This window comes from Aspergillus mulundensis, assembly GCF_003369625.1.
Source record: "Aspergillus mulundensis strain DSM 5745 chromosome Unknown scaffold_9, whole genome shotgun sequence".
NCBI lineage: Eukaryota > Fungi > Ascomycota > Eurotiomycetes > Eurotiales > Aspergillaceae > Aspergillus > Aspergillus mulundensis.
In genome coordinates this window covers 1,423,857-1,440,109 of record NW_020797897.1, presented here as the reverse complement: position 1 = coordinate 1,440,109, position 16,253 = coordinate 1,423,857, and the positions used below count along the sequence as shown (strand labels likewise).

The 16,253-nt window shown below is 51.3% G+C and overlaps 8 protein-coding genes across 8 annotated transcripts; 3 read left to right on the top strand and 5 right to left on the bottom strand.

The window, feature by feature from the left end:
* Nucleotides 1–513: 513 nt before the first annotated feature.
* DSM5745_08273 (putative alpha/beta hydrolase) lies at nt 514–1,795 on the top strand (the record flags this gene model as incomplete). Its single annotated transcript, XM_026750289.1, has 6 exons — nt 514–704; nt 756–795; nt 892–1,016; nt 1,120–1,315; nt 1,380–1,680; nt 1,764–1,795. 6 exons carry the CDS (start codon nt 514–516, stop codon nt 1,793–1,795), a joined length of 885 nt encoding a protein of 294 aa, XP_026601293.1.
* Nucleotides 1,796–2,160: 365 nt separating this feature from the next.
* On the bottom strand, nt 2,161–4,506 carry DSM5745_08272 (uncharacterized protein; the record flags this gene model as incomplete). The annotated part of the gene is made up of 1 exon (XM_026750288.1): nt 2,161–4,506. One exon carries the CDS (start codon nt 4,504–4,506, stop codon nt 2,161–2,163), a length of 2,346 nt encoding a protein of 781 aa, XP_026601292.1.
* Nucleotides 4,507–4,988: 482 nt separating this feature from the next.
* On the top strand, nt 4,989–6,509 carry rvb2 (RuvB family ATP-dependent DNA helicase reptin; the record flags this gene model as incomplete). The annotated part of the gene is made up of 3 exons (XM_026750287.1): nt 4,989–4,997; nt 5,053–5,499; nt 5,559–6,509. 3 exons carry the CDS (start codon nt 4,989–4,991, stop codon nt 6,507–6,509), a joined length of 1,407 nt encoding a protein of 468 aa, XP_026601291.1.
* A 287-nt stretch (nt 6,510–6,796) lies between these two features.
* On the bottom strand, nt 6,797–8,140 carry DSM5745_08270 (GYF domain-containing protein; the record flags this gene model as incomplete). The annotated part of the gene is made up of 1 exon (XM_026750286.1): nt 6,797–8,140. One exon carries the CDS (start codon nt 8,138–8,140, stop codon nt 6,797–6,799), a length of 1,344 nt encoding a protein of 447 aa, XP_026601290.1.
* Nucleotides 8,141–8,537: 397 nt separating this feature from the next.
* On the top strand, nt 8,538–9,656 carry DSM5745_08269 (polyubiquitin-binding protein UFD1; the record flags this gene model as incomplete). Its single annotated transcript, XM_026750285.1, has 2 exons — nt 8,538–8,807; nt 8,871–9,656. The coding sequence occupies 2 exons, from the start codon at nt 8,538–8,540 to the stop codon at nt 9,654–9,656; spliced, it is 1,056 nt and encodes a 351-aa protein (XP_026601289.1).
* Nucleotides 9,657–9,818: 162 nt separating this feature from the next.
* Nucleotides 9,819–11,138, bottom strand: DSM5745_08268 (NADH:flavin oxidoreductase/NADH oxidase; the record flags this gene model as incomplete). The annotated part of the gene is made up of 1 exon (XM_026750284.1): nt 9,819–11,138. The coding sequence occupies one exon, from the start codon at nt 11,136–11,138 to the stop codon at nt 9,819–9,821; it is 1,320 nt and encodes a 439-aa protein (XP_026601288.1).
* A 555-nt stretch (nt 11,139–11,693) lies between these two features.
* On the bottom strand, nt 11,694–12,190 carry DSM5745_08267 (uncharacterized protein; the record flags this gene model as incomplete). Its single annotated transcript, XM_026750283.1, has 2 exons — nt 11,694–11,870; nt 11,948–12,190. The coding sequence occupies 2 exons, from the start codon at nt 12,188–12,190 to the stop codon at nt 11,694–11,696; spliced, it is 420 nt and encodes a 139-aa protein (XP_026601287.1).
* An 861-nt stretch (nt 12,191–13,051) lies between these two features.
* Nucleotides 13,052–14,900, bottom strand: DSM5745_08266 (putative MFS transporter; the record flags this gene model as incomplete). Its single annotated transcript, XM_026750282.1, has 5 exons — nt 13,052–13,190; nt 13,242–13,918; nt 13,978–14,144; nt 14,204–14,531; nt 14,601–14,900. 5 exons carry the CDS (start codon nt 14,898–14,900, stop codon nt 13,052–13,054), a joined length of 1,611 nt encoding a protein of 536 aa, XP_026601286.1.
* Nucleotides 14,901–16,253: the final 1,353 nt, after the last annotated feature.

Genomic DNA, 16,253 nt, shown 5'->3' with positions numbered 1-16,253 from the left:
CCTTGATCCATTATTGACCTTATTAGGACCGAGCTGAGTGGCCGCTGTCTATACACTCATTGATCGTGCATCTGACTAGCAGCCAAGTAACCAAGGTAACATCGATCTTTAAATAAGACAACTTGCCGACGGAAGCTGCCATCCTATGCCGCAATCAGCTCGCAAAGTCTTCTGATGTCGCGTACACATGGCATGATGGACATGGAGCATGTTATTTGCCAGATGACACGAGATTGGTCCTGACTGTGACACTGGAACGGCATCAGAGCTGCAACATAACCTACCGATCGCCGTTCTATGCTCGCTCCACATTCCAGCCCGTACTTTCCAAGGGCTGACGGTAAAATGTCACGAAACAGCTTCACTCGAAAACTGGGGAAACAGAACTACTGTAGGTCCGTATAACCTGTAGTCACGTGCCTGATATCAGCGTGGAGAAATCCCGCGTCATAATCATCCTTTTCCCGGGACCAATCTATACAGTAGACTCAGAATACTCTTCCCACTAACACCATGCTTTTCTCACCGCGGATAGCCCTCAGAGGCGTCTCGGGTATCCGCGCATTCTCTACCTCTCCCAGACTCTTCCGCTCCGACCTCTCTTTCCAAGTCTTCGGACCGGAAAACCAACAGCCTACGCGCAACCCAATCGTCTTCCTGCACGGCCTTTTCGGCTCAAAGCAGAATAACAGGAGTATCAGCCGGTATGCTTACTCGATGCTCAAGCTGGACAAAGTTGCTGACGAGAGCTGTAGGGCTCTTGCACGTGATCTGAAGCGTGAGGTGTATATAGTGGTTTGTTTGCACCCACTCTCAAATGCCTGAAAGAAGATCGAAATCCCGTGGTTATGGCGTGGTTCTTGATGGTAATTGAAGGTATTTGCTATCTAGGACCTCCGCAACCACGGCAACTCCTTCCATGATCCCGAGCACCACTACCCCGTCATGGCGGATGATGTGGCGGAGTTCATACACGAACAGGGTTTGAGCAAGCCCGTCCTTATCGGTCATTCTATGTACGTCAAGTCTAGGTCCAGTCTAGATCCGTCATCCTGGGTTTGGATATGGTCTTTTAGACCATGATTATGCCAAGTTCGACTCTGACTCACATACCCAAAGGGGCGCCAAAGCCGCAATGACAGTAGCCCTCAACGTCCCCGAGCTCGTATCGGCCCTTATCCCCGTCGACAACGCGCCTGTCAACGCACCCCTGCGCACTGACTTCGGCAAGTACATCAAGGGCATGCAGCATATCGAGTCGGCGAACGTAACGAAGCAGTCTGACGCGGACAAGATCCTCCAGGAATATGAAGAAGTTCGCCGTTCCGCACCCGTTCATTCGCATTGACACTACGAATGAGCTAATAACATCTACTCAGGCCCTCCCGATCCGCCAGTTCCTCCTCACGAACCTGATTCGCTCAGAGGACCAGACGATGAAGTTCCGCGTCCCTCTCACAACGCTCGGCTCGTCGCTGCGCGCCATGGGCGAGTTCCCGTTCTCGGAGCCCGGGAGCGTGAAGTATGAGGGTCCTACGCTTGTTGTACGCGGCACGAAAAGCCCGTATGTCTCTGAGGACACATTCCCAGCCATTAACGCCTTCTTCCCCAACTCGCGAGTTGCGGATGTCGAGGCTGGGCATTGGCTTATTTCGGAGAACCCGGAGGCGTTTAGGAAGGGTGAGTACTTTTCTATCCGTCTAAACTATCTGTCCAATATTATGCTTTGGTAGGGTGAATTGCTTAGCTGACTATGCTTTTAGCTGTTGTTGAGTTCTTGCAAGAGACGGATTAGACTAGACTAGACCATGGACTTCAAGGCGAAGAAATGTGGTGGCTGTTTGAATATTTTCTATGTCCGTCCGTTCCATCCGATAGTTAGTCCTACATAGACTTAAAGAAATAGACAGAAATGATACCTCCAAAACCGAAAATTGAGAGGAAAAGCAGACGGGCGAGTGAGGTATAAGTACAGGAATAAGAAAGTGATGCTGCAAAGCCATAGCACTTCATCAACCGAATAACGCCAATGCTTAGATTCAGTTTCACGCCACCCAAGACACACAAGAGACGCAATTCGAATAAGGGGGTATTTCAGAATAGGTGCAGAGAAGGAAAAAACATTGGGGGGTGAAAAGACTTTGCTGCTGTCGGCTTGGCCTAGTCATCATCAATGGTTATTGCTTCCTGAGATTTCATTGCTTCGTGAGCGGTTATGATCCTCTTCTTGTTTTTCTTTCTCTTCTTTTTCTCGATTCTCTCCTCCTTCGACAGGCTGGTTCGGGAGGAGAGCGGGCCGTGTGCAAGAGGAGTCGAAGAAGTCGAAGGCGGTTGTGAGCCATCATCGTCTGAATTTGAATGTCGACGCTTGATCCTCATGCCTTGACTGCGGTCGTTGGAGAGCAGGTCCGGCCTCGGGGCCGGACGGAGCTGATCTGTGGGAGAATCAGGGCGTAGCAATTCCATCTCACTTTTTATTCGATCGAGCTGGATCTTGGTGTTCTCGTACGTTTTCTTGGAACACTGTTCGATCTGTGTCATGCGAAGTTGCAGAGATTGCATGTCCCCTTCGATAAAAGATTCTTTTACTCGATTGTAGTCCTCGTCGAGTCTTTCAAGGTTATCGCTAATTTTTTGTATTTGACCATTCAAAGATGCCAATTCATCTTTTAACGATGTCATTTCATCCTTCAACGATGTACCTTGGCGCTCAATATCTTGGAATTTTTCCTGGTCGGCGGTCTTCTTTTGTAGCAGGTCCCTATCGGTATTGCTTTGTTTTTCGGCCAGAGATTCCAGACGCGACTGCATTCCCCGGAACTCTTCTTGATTGAGCCACTGATATCGCTCCACAAGATTACCGATTGAGCCCTTCAAGTCCTGCTGTTGGGCTTTGATGGAGTTCAGCTCGTCCTGTGGCAAGGCGGTATGCTTTCCCTGGGTTTCCAGTTGCTTTACCTTTTCTTCCAGGGAGGGCAAGTTCTGTTCCAGAGATCCCAGAGTCTGCTTTTGCAACGTCAACTCTTTCAAAATCTGGTCTACAGACGGATACATCTCATGCATTGCCCTGACCATGTGCTGCACTATCGGTTCCGTTGTCAAGTTATTGTATCTCGACTCCAGGGATAGCAGAGCCGTCTTGAAAGGCTCCATGTCAGTACTGATTCTCCGCACTGCCTCGAACAAACCATCCACTTTCGGGTCAAGCCGTTCCCTTGGGACCTTCAGCATCAGATCTTGAATATTTTCTGTGAGCAACTGTTGGGCTTGCTGGCTCTCGCTCAGTTTCTCCACAATTTCCTTCTTGAAGTCTTCGATTTCTGCCCATACGAGCTCTCCGTTAATACGACCGATTTCCTTCACTTGATCGGCCAGCCTTTCCGCCTCTTTTTTCAGAACCTGAACTACTGCGTCGTCCGGCTTTGAAGAGGCGGTTTGGCCGTTGCTGAGCCGATCCAGCTTCTCCAATTTCTCCAGCTTTTGTTCCTGTTTCGCCTGGGTCGAAGTGAATATCTCCAGCTTATTCTGCTGATCTGTTTGCAGTTGAGTAACTAGATCCAGCTTCTGCTGTTGATCCATTAGGGTCTGTTTGAATTGATTCATCTGCAGCTGCTGATCCTTTTGGACTAGATCAGTTGAATTTGATGTCTTCTGATAAAACGAGGACAAGGATTCAAGCGAGTGGCTACACTCCGCTGTTCTCTGCTCCAGGTTCTTGTGCTGGGTTGAGAGATCATCAAGTAGTTTTTTCGTATCAGGCGTAATCCCGTTGACTGGTTGTACCGGCGGCTTCTCTTCGATTGCCTTCAGCTGTTTTGCGATGTTGTCCGTCTTACTCTCCAGCGAGCCCAACGAGTTTGTAAACCCCCCAAAGGACTTCTGCTGAAGGTTTTGCTTTTTCTGGATCTCTTCCAACCCATGCTCCATCGACTTGTGATAGTTGTTAAACTGTGCAATATCACCATGCAATGCAGCAATCTTGTCATTGGCTGCTTTGAGATTTTGCTCCAACTGTCGGACCCTACTCTCGCTCTGTTGCACCCTGTCATCGAATTGCGAGCTTTTCGAATTCGCTGATTCGGCCCACTGGTTTATAAGGCCAACCTCTAGTTCCTGAAGCCTGCTTTGGTATCCTTTAATCTCAACATTGACAGACTCGAGAGCTGCGTCTTCAACGTCCTTGGCGGTTTGGTAGCACTCCACGAAGGACGGAAACCCTCTTTGAGATTTCGCCTTGTCCAGCAACTCAATTGTTTCTGCTCTCTTTTTCTGTATGCGTTCCTTTTCAGCTTCCTTCGTTCGTGCTTTGACTGCCACCTCCACGAATTGAGCTATGCTGCGGATAAATGTACCGCCAGGCAGGTCACGCTGTATATCTGGAGCCGACTGGGCCCGAGGACCAGGGGGGGGGCGTTGCTGGGCCACCTCATGTTGACTTAAGCCAACATTCTGTGGATGTCGACGGAGCTCGAGGCGGGGGTCGCGCACAACAGAATTGGTGTTCATAGTAGCGCGTGGAATATAGCCGCTTGTTCTACCATAGAGAAGAAGAAGGGCAAGGTTATCAGAGAGCTCGTTGATCAAGAAGGAAATGTAACGGACTCACATTTCGCTCTGCGCGGGGATTGCATCTCTTTTAAGTTTTATAAGGACGGAACAGGGAAAAAAAAAGTGAAGAATGACTCGAAAACCTGAGCCCAGGATTTTGGAAGAAAAGCTTCTGGCAGTGAGTTAAGTCCTACCAGGTGAAGAAGAGCCAAAGGCGAAGTGAAGGAATATCAAAGAAAGCTTCACTTTGTCTTGGATCAATCACAATTGTTGCTATGGCGGACGCGTTTGGTGGGCGGATTCTGCCGGGCGGTAAGCCTATCGGCTTGTGCAGCTCTGGCGGCGCGGAATCAATAATCAAGGCTTGCGACCAACACTGATCTCAATTCTCCGGGGCTTTTTCTTTTCGAGAGCAGTTGCGTTCACATTTGCATTCTACTATGGCTGCGGTAAGCTTACTGAAGTTCTCGTCATCATGTTCATAATTACTCATTCATGAGACAGCCAATCTCTACCGTTGCGGAAACCAAGGAGCTCCGGGGTCTGAACCTCATCGCTGCTCATTCACATATCAGGGGACTCGGTGTAGATGGTGACTCTTTACAACCGCGGCCGGCATCTCAGGGCCTTGTGGGTCAGGAAAAGGCTCGAAAGGCGGCTGCCGTTATTCTCCAGATGGTCAAGGAGGGCAAAATTGCCGGACGGGCTGTTCTGATTGCAGGCCCACCCAGCACAGGTAAAACGGCCATAGCTATGGGTATGGCACAATCCCTTGGGTCTGATGTCCCATTTACTATGCTAGCGGCTTCCGAGATCTTCTCCATGGAGATGTCAAAAACAGAGGCCTTGACGCAGGCTTTCCGAAAATCTATTGGAGTACGGATCAAAGAGGAGAGTGAGATTATTGAGGGTGAGGTGGTAGAGATTCAAATTGACCGGAGTGTCACTGGTGTAAGTGCTACTTGAGATGTAAAGAGCTATACGTATCTGAGCTGTACTGATTCGTCTAGGGCAACAAACAAGGAAAGCTCACAATCAAAACCACGGACATGGAAACGATATACGATATGGGCACGAAGATGATTGATTCAATGACAAAGGAAAGGGTTATGGCTGGAGACATTATCTCGATCGACAAGTCGTCAGGCAAGATCACCAAGCTAGGACGCTCTTATGCCCGATCTCGCGATTACGATGCGATGGGCGCGGACGTCAAGTTCGTCCAATGTCCCGAGGGAGAACTTCAGGTTCGCAAGGAGATCGTACACACAGTGAGCCTACACGAGATTGATGTCATCAACTCGCGTTCGCAAGGGTTTTTGGCGCTCTTCTCTGGTGATACCGGTGAGATTAGGAGTGAGGTCAGGGACCAGATCAATACCAAGGTCGCCGAGTGGAAGGAAGAGGGCAAGGCTGAGATCATCCCTGGTGTATTGTTTATAGACGAGGTGCATATGCTCGACATTGAGTGCTACTCCTACATCAACCGAGCCTTGGAGGCGGAGCTTGCTCCTATTGTGATTATGGCAAGTAACCGCGGCCATTCGCGGATCCGAGGAACGACATACAACTCTCCTCATGGCCTGCCGCTTGACTTCCTTGACCGCGTCGTTATCGTGAGCACACAGCACTATTCAGCAGACGAAATCAGACAGATTCTGGCAATCCGCGCTCAAGAAGAGGAGATCGACTTGTCCCCAGACGCTTTAGCTCTTCTGACAAAGATCGGCCAGGAGTCCAACCTTAGATACGCCAGCAACATCATCACCACATCACATCTCCTCAGCCAGAAACGGAAAGCAAAGGAGGTCAGTGTTGATGATGTTCAACGAAGCTATCGATTATTCTACGACCCCGCTCGCAGCGTCAAGTTCGTCAATACGTATGAGCAGCGATTCATCGGCGACCAAGGGAATGTGAACTTCTCGGCGCCTAGTGGGGACGCTATGGAGATCTCATAGAAATCTCCTGCTATCGGATTTGGATCTCTCGGTGTTCAATGGACGGAGTATCTGAAGACAGCAGGATCCATCTTAGTTTAGGCACAATGGATGGTTATATCCGAAAAGGCTCTCCTTCGATTACGTGATGCTTTTCGAGCACATCGACTGATTATGTATGATAATCCCGGCGCTTGTTTTGCGACTCCTAAGGGTATTTGGATGATTGGGTTGATTTCTAGGTTCATAATGAGAAAATTAATACTTCCGATATTGGTATCTTTAGTAGTACTGATGATGTACGGGGCTTATACAAAGCTCACGTTACTATCCCAATCTCCGGTATCCCCAACTTTCCTGAACTCAACGCCTTCCCCGAAGTAGCCTGCGCCCTTCCACGACTCCATGGTAGTGCCATCGTAAGGACCATGTACAGCGCCACCGTCACGGGCATCAGACCAGCGGTACTCCCACATCGCCTGTCCGGCATCTTCAGTTGCTGTGTCTGTATGCTGTGGGGGGTCGACCCAGTCCTCGCCAGTCTCGCGGCGATATTGCCGGGTGAGCATCTCTCGTTCAGTGTCGTAGATTTCAGCCTGCCCTCTCGTCATCAGGATGTCTGCTGCGCCAGTGACGGCTTCGATCGCCTGTTTCCGCGCTGCTTCCTTAGGATCATCTTCCTTCATTTCTGTATCTTGATCACCCTTTGAATTTTTATTCCGCTTCGTTTGCCATTTCGGTTTCTTCGGCGCACCCTTTCCTATCCTTGCCAGCGCATCCAATGCGGTTTCGCCACGCTGTAGCCGGATGATGAGCACTCTGAGAGCGTCAGATGTCAACACACTGTCGTCTGCGCGGTCCTTCTCTTTCCTTGCGGCCTCTCGCTTATCGGCTGCCTCCTTAGCGAGTCGGATTTCCTTCTTCGACACTCCCTCCAGCCATGAATCGTGTATGGCATCAGGATCCGCCGCTTTTCGGACGTAGTTTCCTTGTTCATCGAATCGACCCTCTTCTTGTTCAGTCCGCATATTAAATGCATCCAGTAACGGCGCATGTTTCTTCTTCGACCCAGCGCCTAGCTCCTCGTCCATGCCGCTCTCAACTCTCGCACGGTCTTCCTCCGCTACGTCACTTTCACTCTCGTCTTCGTCAATATTAACTTCATCAGGGCCCTGGCTCAAGTCCACGCGTAATGTCCGCCCGCTCTTTGACGATGCGACCTGTCCCTCGATCTCGTCGTCTCGTAGAAACCGCACGTTCTTCTTGTTCTTCCGTAGCGCTTCATCGCCATCTATATCCTCAGCGCCAAAGTCCTCCTCCAGCTCCGCAAACATATCATCGTCGTCCGCTTCCTGTTTCGCTTCGTTCTTGCGTGCTTTGTTCGACGACCGCGCATCGAAGCCTTCGTTGTCACTGTCTGATTCGTAGCCATCTAGGTTGACGGCTTTCCGGCGGACTTGTTGTCCGCGCCGACCAATCTCGTCTGCATCCAGTACTGCATCATCATCTAGTGCGTCAGGGGCGAGCGTTGACGGGTTTCGCAAGTCGAATCGTGGTTTTTTGGAGGGGCCGGAATCGTCGAGGTCTTCTTGATGGTGGGTGCGCGTGTAGTCTTCGCCGGCCCGTTTTGGGCGCGGGAGTGAAGTGGACATGGATGTCAGTTTGGATGTACTCGTAGATTAGTGAGACAAAGCAGAGAATGAAGAAAGTTGAAAGCTCTTGGATGGCCTTGTCTGGGGTCGGGTCGGAAAATCATTGTGGAGCCCTTTGCGTCACTACGGGCGTTCAAAGAAACTCCGGCCTCTCTTTCTCACTACACTTTACAGGCTCAACTTCAAAGCTGAATTTGTCTTTATCCGGGGTCTCACTGAACGCGAACTACTCTATTGTCCAGACTTCTTTATACTTCTCCAAGGCGTGAGTATTTATCAACCCTTGATCCACTATGGTATGTGCCTGTACTCGACAGTGTTTACATTGCTTCTCGAGTTCTTATCGAGTACCTGCTAACTAGAACAGTTCCGAGGTAACTACTGGGAAGACGATCCAATGGATGGAATGCTTCGCCATGGCGCTACGCGCCGCTTTGATGAATACTACCGCTGCTATCCCGTGGCTATGATGCCTGGTCCTGAGCGAGAGAATGTGAATCACGGCGGCAAAGTCATTATGCCTCCCAGTGCTCTCGACAAGTTGACTCGCCTACATATTACATATCCTATGCTGTTCGAGCTACATAATGGTGCAAAAGAAAAGATGTCACATGCTGGTGTGCTGGAGTTTATTGCTGAAGAGGGGAAGATTTACCTACCCTACTGGGTAAGTCACGTTGGATTGTTGAGGCTGCTAATATGATCTTTGCTAACACATTTTACATTATAGCTTATGCAAACTCTCCTTCTCGAGCCTGGTGACCTAGTACAAATCAAATCGACAGACCTTCCCCCCGGACGATTCATCAAGCTCCAGGCTCAGTCCACCTCGTTCCTAGACATCAGCGACCCCAAGGCAGTTCTTGAAAACGCCTTTCGAAATTTCTCTTGTCTGACGAAGGACGATGTCTTCACATTTGCCTACAATGATCAAGTGTACGAGATGGCCGTGCTGGAAACGAAGCCTTCGAACGAGACGAATGCGATATCTGTCCTGGAGACCGATCTTGAAGTTGATTTTGCGGCACCCGTTGGGTACGAGGAGCCGCAGCGTCAAAGTGGCACTAGCACACCAGGGAGCGCGGTTAGCGGAAGGCTGCCAGCCGGTGGACTCCTGCACTCACACGGCACAATGGCACAATCAATCAACTATGCCGCCATAGCACCAGAGTCTACTGACGCAGCTGCGGGGGCACGAGCGGTATCGTCGAACTTTCTGTCCAGTGGCCACCGATTGAATGCCAAGAAAGGCAGCAAAGCGCCGACTCCAACGGCGTCTACTCCCACCCCAGGAGCGACCAATCCCAGCCATCCACCCCCCGTCAGGACCACGAATGGCCCGCAGCCACTACGCCTACCACCAAATCAAATATTCTTTGGCTATGCTGTCAAGCCCGTTCCGAAACGAGACGATAGTGGAAACGTTGTTGAGCCAGAGAAGCCTCGCTTTCAAGGAACTGGTCAATCCCTCCGACCCAAAAAGAAAGGTATAGACGGTTCGTCCACGCCCACTTGAAAATTAGAATAATGGACACCTTACATGGTGTACGGACATGCATTACGGGCTTTTGTATTCAGGTTTAGGGGGCTCACTGCGTTTAGAATGGCAAGCATCACATTCATTTTTGACGAGTTCTATCTTTACTCATTAATCTATCATAGTAACTACCATAGTCTATCATGACCATGCCAAGCGGCCAATCTGCATAGGAGCATGAACCTCGACCCCCAGTTTCTTCGCCGCATTAAGAACCCATTCCGGTTCACGTAAGAACTGCCTCCCGATCAGCACCGCATCGGCCTTGGGCTCAGAGCCCTCCTCATCGGCACCCTGGACAATCTCGGCCGCAGCCTCAGGCTGCGTAATAAAGCCCACGGCACCAACCAGCGTCTTGGCTCCGGCAGCTTTGATCTCCTTCCGCAGCTTAGCCGCCAATTCAGTCTGGTAGTCCGTGAAGAAGTGGAACTTCTGGTCCTTGTGGTTCCCACCGGAGCTCACATCCAAGAGGTCCACCCCAATCTCAGGGAGATACTTCAGCAGCTGAATATTAGCGTCCAAGTCCCAGCTTCCATATTTCTCAGCATCCAGCTGGCCCTCAATCCACTCCGTCGCACTGACCCTCAGGAATAGCGGCGTCCCCTCCGGAATAACCTCGCGAATTGCCAGCGCAACTTCGCGCAGAATCCGCGTGCGGTTCTCGAAGCTGCCTCCGTATTTGTCTGTCCGGTGGTTTGTCACGGGACTCACGAACTCGTGCAATAGATAGCCATGCGCGGCATGGATCTCAATAACATCAACACCGGCCTTGATGGCGGTCTCCGCGCTCTTGGCAAACGCCTTCACAATCTCCTCAATCTCAGCCACAGTCAGCTCCCTAGGAGTCCAGTATGCGACATCCCCAGGCTCCCACTTGTTCTCCTCGCCTCCACTGGGGCCCACGACATCCTTCGGCCACCCAAAGACGCCCTCATCAGCCTTGAGACTGCGCACGCCCTTCGAGAACGCCATCGGCGGCGCAACGGTACTCGCCTTCCGTCCAGCATGGTGGAGCTGCACACCCAATTTCCCGCCCTGGGAGTGCACAAAGTCCACGACCCGCTTCAAACCCTTGAACTGCTCGGACTCCGTCCCCTCCTGCCAGAGGCCGGCGTCGTTAGGCGAAATCCGCCCGTTGGCCTGCACAGCCAGCGCTTCGGTGAAGACCAGACTTGCGCCCTTATACGCGAAGTGGCCCAGATGCGCGATGTGGAAGTCCGTCAGCGCGCCGATGGCCGGGGATGCGGGGTTTGACTCCGCGGAGAACATGCACATGGGCGCGACGATGACGCGGTTCTTGAGCGTTACGTCGCGGATCTTGATGGGGCGGAAGAGCGTCGGCGTGCCCTCTGCGTCGGGGTTTAGGGCTGCGCCTGGGTTGGCGGCTGGTGTGAAGTAGGGGATTCCCTGGGCCCCTGGGTAGGCGGGTGAGGGGGCGGTTGCGAGGTCTTCGGAGGGCATTTTGGCTTCAGGATATCTCGTAGTGCTCTGCCGTTGTCACACAGAGTTTGGATCAGGACCCAGCAGTGCATTTTTTATAGCCGTTGCAGTTTCATACAATGTTGAGGCTGACAAATCAGTATGGGTACACTGTGGAGCTGGAGAATTTTGTAGAACGTTTGGGACTAGTGATCTGCGTTTTGAAGCCTCGGAAGCTCGGAGTCCTGTTCATCCTTCTCAGGGGTGTTTGTCTCCGGTGTGCATACTTCCGTCGTCTTGTGGCATCATCAAGTCTCGTAAGTTGCGTCATACATGTCCTGTATGTCGCATTGCCGACCATGGTTTGAAGCAACTATCGAAGCGGTATACGCTGGGAAGAAATACTCTGCAGGGACATGTGAAGTATATCGTCTAATCTCTTTAGCATCTATGTACATAATTCATATCATATCAGCCCTAGGTACCTGAGTCATCACCAAATGGATCATATCCCAACGAGCATCACACATGCTCCGCACCCAGAGAACGCCGCTCAAACTGAGGCCTCAGCAAGTAGTGAGGAAGATGGGGAAAGATCTACTCCGCATCCAAAAGCGCGGGCACATTCTCAAGCAGGTACTCAACAATGGCATCAGGGCCACGCTCAACCTGCAGCCCCTGGGGAATGGCATGGAGCTTGATGTCAGGCCTGATGCTGCGCGCGATGGACTGGATCTCAGCCGCTTGCTCGGCGGACCACATTGAGGCGGAGAACTGGTCATTGTTAGTACTACACATTCAGAGAATCGATTCGACTGCATGCATTGGCTTGGAGGCGTGCGGAGACGTACCAGGACATCAGGCTTGTGCTGTGTCACCTTTGGCGCGACTTCTTCGATGGCTGTGCGTTGGATTAATTTCATCCTTGCGTTGGACTCAAGATGTAAGGTGGGGGGCATACTCTCGCAGTTGTCAACATGGATAATCGTGTACCGGTCCTTGAGGGCCTCAACCATGCGGCCGATGAGGCGCTTAGCCCGCTCAGGGGCGGTGTTGACGGTGACTAGGGTGTAGGGGCCTTTAGGGGAGGACATTGCGAATTGCGATTGAGAAGTATGGTGTACGTTGAGTTGAGGGGAAGGTACTGCGAAGATGTTAAGAGCCTGGGGTATACGGGATTCCCCTCCCACTTCCCCACAATCTCTCCCCACACTGCTGGTATACGCGGATAATCCGAGGTTATGTATGTACGTATGCTGTGCTTCTTGCATGAGAGAAGCAATACATCATGTTGCTGCCTAGGATGCTCTGAGTAATATATCTGTCAGATAACGTTGAAGTTCTCTTCGGTCTTCGGGGCTCGGGCTTGTAGCAATCGGACGTCATGAAGTATAACTCGGGGGATAGCCTGCTGAGTCAGTAGTACATCGTCATTAGAAGTGGGAATGAATTTATCCAGGCGGGGCACATTTTACCCGCTGTCAACTCACCGATTGCTTCCAGTTGCAGGGCTTCACAGTTCATATAAACAGCCGCTTTGAGAAAGGAGTTGCTCAGAGTGTACTACAACGCTTGCGATAATGTCTGCAAGCAATGCAAAAACAGAAGGGGCATCATAACATAGCCAGGCTGTCAGCAACAACAAGCTCAATCGCCAAGTTCCCGAAGGATTTCCCATATCGGCCTCGTTCGGGCTGCCGATCGGAATGCCGATGGATCATGGCCCCATGCCTGGGTGGTCTGATTTTGCTTCCCGATATTGAGTTCTTTAGTTGCTAGACGTGGGCTAGTCATATAGCAAGTGTCTCTCCGTGGGGAATTCCTTTATATTCTAGTGTCCCGTCTAAAGTTCCGCTATATTTGTTCCATTCTATCCCAGGGCACAGCCCCAAATCTTCACTTCATGACAAAACCAAACATCAAATGCGTCGCATACTGATGAACCATGACATAGGCTACTCCTCCGTTGACAGCCTGAAAGAGCGACCCTTCCACTGCAAAGCAATTGTCGGCAGGACACTGGCTCCAACCATGAGAGCCACACAGACACCAGCACTCGCAGCCACGCCGACGTTTTCGAACATCCCCGGGAACCTGAATATCTGTTAGCGAGTCATCCACCACCTCCAAACAGAGTCAACATACCAGAACGGTCCGAGGAACCCCCAAATCTGCCGAACAAATGTGATACAGACACCGACGCTGGATGCATCTTGGGGGTGGCAGTCCACTGCATACGTGATAAGGACGGTCGTCACAATCTGGTTACCGGCAGCTCCAATGGCAATACCGATAATGGGAACTACGCTCCACTTGCCCTCCTTGGCCTTCTCAGTGCAAACAAGGAAGACAATGATACCAACAATGGAGCAGGCGTAGCCCAGGTAGCTGAGCCAAAGTCGGAACTCTGGCTCTGGCTTTCGCTGCGCTCGTTTCGCCCGCATATTCATCCAGAGGTCGGACATGCGTCCACCCAGCTGCTCTCCGATGAGAGAACCGATAATTGGGCCCAAGAATTGGAGCCCTAGCTGCTCTGCATTGAGCCCGAACTTCCCTTGCAGCAGCTGTGGTACTTCGACGGTGGACAGCACATTGCTAAGGAGAAAGATCATGGCATATGCAGCAGCGGGCACTATTACGCAAGGGCGGAAGCAAAGCCCCAACGGTGCGATGAACTCAATCCACTGGATAGGGGTTGGGTCAATTCGTCGGATGCTGACGTACTCCCTCTTCCACGCAGGCTCCTTGGGGTCCTCGTTTGAGCCGAGATAGCGAGTCTCAGGACCCAGGAAAAGATACAGGATAAACTGAACACCGTTGATCTGGTCGGACGTTAGCAACCCGTGTCTGCACAAAAGTCTATCCATATTAGGAGACTTACTATCGCCAGAACCCAGAAAATCCAGATATAACTCGCTCGGTATGTTACGAAACCGAAGATAAAGGGACCGCTGGGAATTCCAAGCGTGAGTAACAGCGTCCACACACCCATATACTTTGCTCGGTCCTTCTTGAAGAATGTTTCCATCACAACACCGCTTCCGATCGCTGGGAAGTTTATCAGCATAATTCCGCCCTTCAACATATGAAGAGTTTTCATATCATACCTGATGCTGGTGAGATAAAGAACGCCTGCAATGCTCTGCATGCTGCGAGTGACGCATAGTCAGGAGACTTTGCACACCCGATGTTGCAGACCAGACTACAAATTAAGGAAAGGAGGAAGACGGGTCGTCGGCCATATCGGTTGGAAAGTGGCTTCCAGAATAAAGGTGCACCACCCAGAATAGCGATCTGAAGGGAAGTCAAATAAGTGACCCGGTGAAGCGTAACATCGAATTCTTCAGCAATCGTCTCATAGGCAGGGATGATGCCGGCGGCCGCAAATGTCCCCATACAGGCGTGAAAGGCTACTAGAAGAAGGTTGGCGATTTTCTAACCAAGAAATATCAGCAAAGATCAGTGAAAACTCAGTCAGCTTGGTCTCTATCGTGAAATACTAACCTTCCAAGAGGGCCAGTTGTAGGGATCCGCAGGATCCATGCTGGGAATGGGATCCAGTTCCAAAGTACCATGACGTTCCATGAGGAAATCACGATGTGCTGTTGAGAGACGAGATGCCACTATGTCGGCATATGTTGAAGGGATACCGGCCTCTGTACTTTCCACTAGATCAACCCCATTCTTTGGCAGCTGCTGAGGGGCCTCTTTCTTGGGAGACCCCTCAGCAGTGTATGTGCGTTGCATCTCCATGGATGTAGGCTCATTGACAGTCGTCGAGGAACGACTACCTGAAGGGGTCATGTTGGTGGATATTTTGAGAAAGCCTCTAGCCTCTGCCCTTTCTCTTCGGTTTATTCCTCGGAGTTTGCTGAGGAGGTTATGCTAAGTGTTGACAATAGGCTGGGGGTATTGGAAGAATAAGAAGCAAACTGCTGTGGCGTCTTCGGTGAGACTCGAGCACCCCGGATGCTGAGGAAGAGTGTCCCGCAGTCTGCTGGGAATCGGCTGTCTGGCCTATCATCGCCCCGTGGTTAGTTGATCACAGGTGTTCTCCCCGGGGCGAGGGTGACACTGTGGAGCTGGCTTACTCGGCAAACCAGTCCAGCACCGTTGGGGAAGTCCTCGCGGAGAGCGTGACACTGGGGTCTCCCCAGTCTCCACAGCTCCAACGAGTGAGGTCGCATCGATATCATACTTTAGCAGCCATTTATGGATGCGCTCTCGACCGAGGCCTTTCTGGTATCATATGGTGACGCCTCTGACGAGGCGCTGGCTCAGCCTAGACGCGACATGGTGCTAGTTCGGAATTCCCGAGTAGTTCAGGGCATTGCACAACGCATTATGATTATTCCTGAGTGTCTAGATCGAATTGCTTGGAAACCAAATTACTGGCTTTGAAGACTCGGCTAAAAGGGTTCTGGCCATGGTTCAGACTGCTCCGGAATACTGTTGAGCCACGCGGCTCCTAAAGTTTCATTACACAGAACGAGGCTTGAGTTCGACCCGAAAACCGATGATCTATGCGAAGGGCGAAGGCATGCGCAACGGTTTGATAGACGCAAGTAACGCAACTAGGTAATGGCACATGCCATCCCACAGCGGATCGGCGTGCTCTCGCTTGCAACTTGCGTAAGGGGTGCATCACGATGATAGATTCCAATGTGGTTCGGGACAAGCATCATTAATCCGGTCGGAATTAAGGCACAAAGACGTAGCCGAAGGCTGCCAAGCATAAGCCAGACGCTTGAACTGACCGTCGATGCCGCCGGAGATGGAGGAGTTTCGGATGACAAGTCGGCAATTTGAGAAGAGAGCTGGAGGCGAGTCGCCAAGGCTCCAGAGAACCCAAAATCAGAGAAGTCACGCGTTTCCCACAGTCTCCACTCTCCACAATCCTCCCACAGCCAATATGTCTCCAACCTCCAGGCTTCAAATCTGCTCTCCACTCCCCCAGACTTGTATTCCTGCTGGTGCCTCTTTGTGGATGGTCTTGTCGATGAACTGTCGAGTCTCCCCATCCACTGCTGAAAGATGCCACAATCGACCACATCCCCAGGGGCCAAGCCTTTAATATGTCGTGTGTGCGAGAAAGGATTCTCGAAGGCTGAACATTTAAGGGTTAGTACAGATCTCGGTGTGTTCTCCCCCGACGGT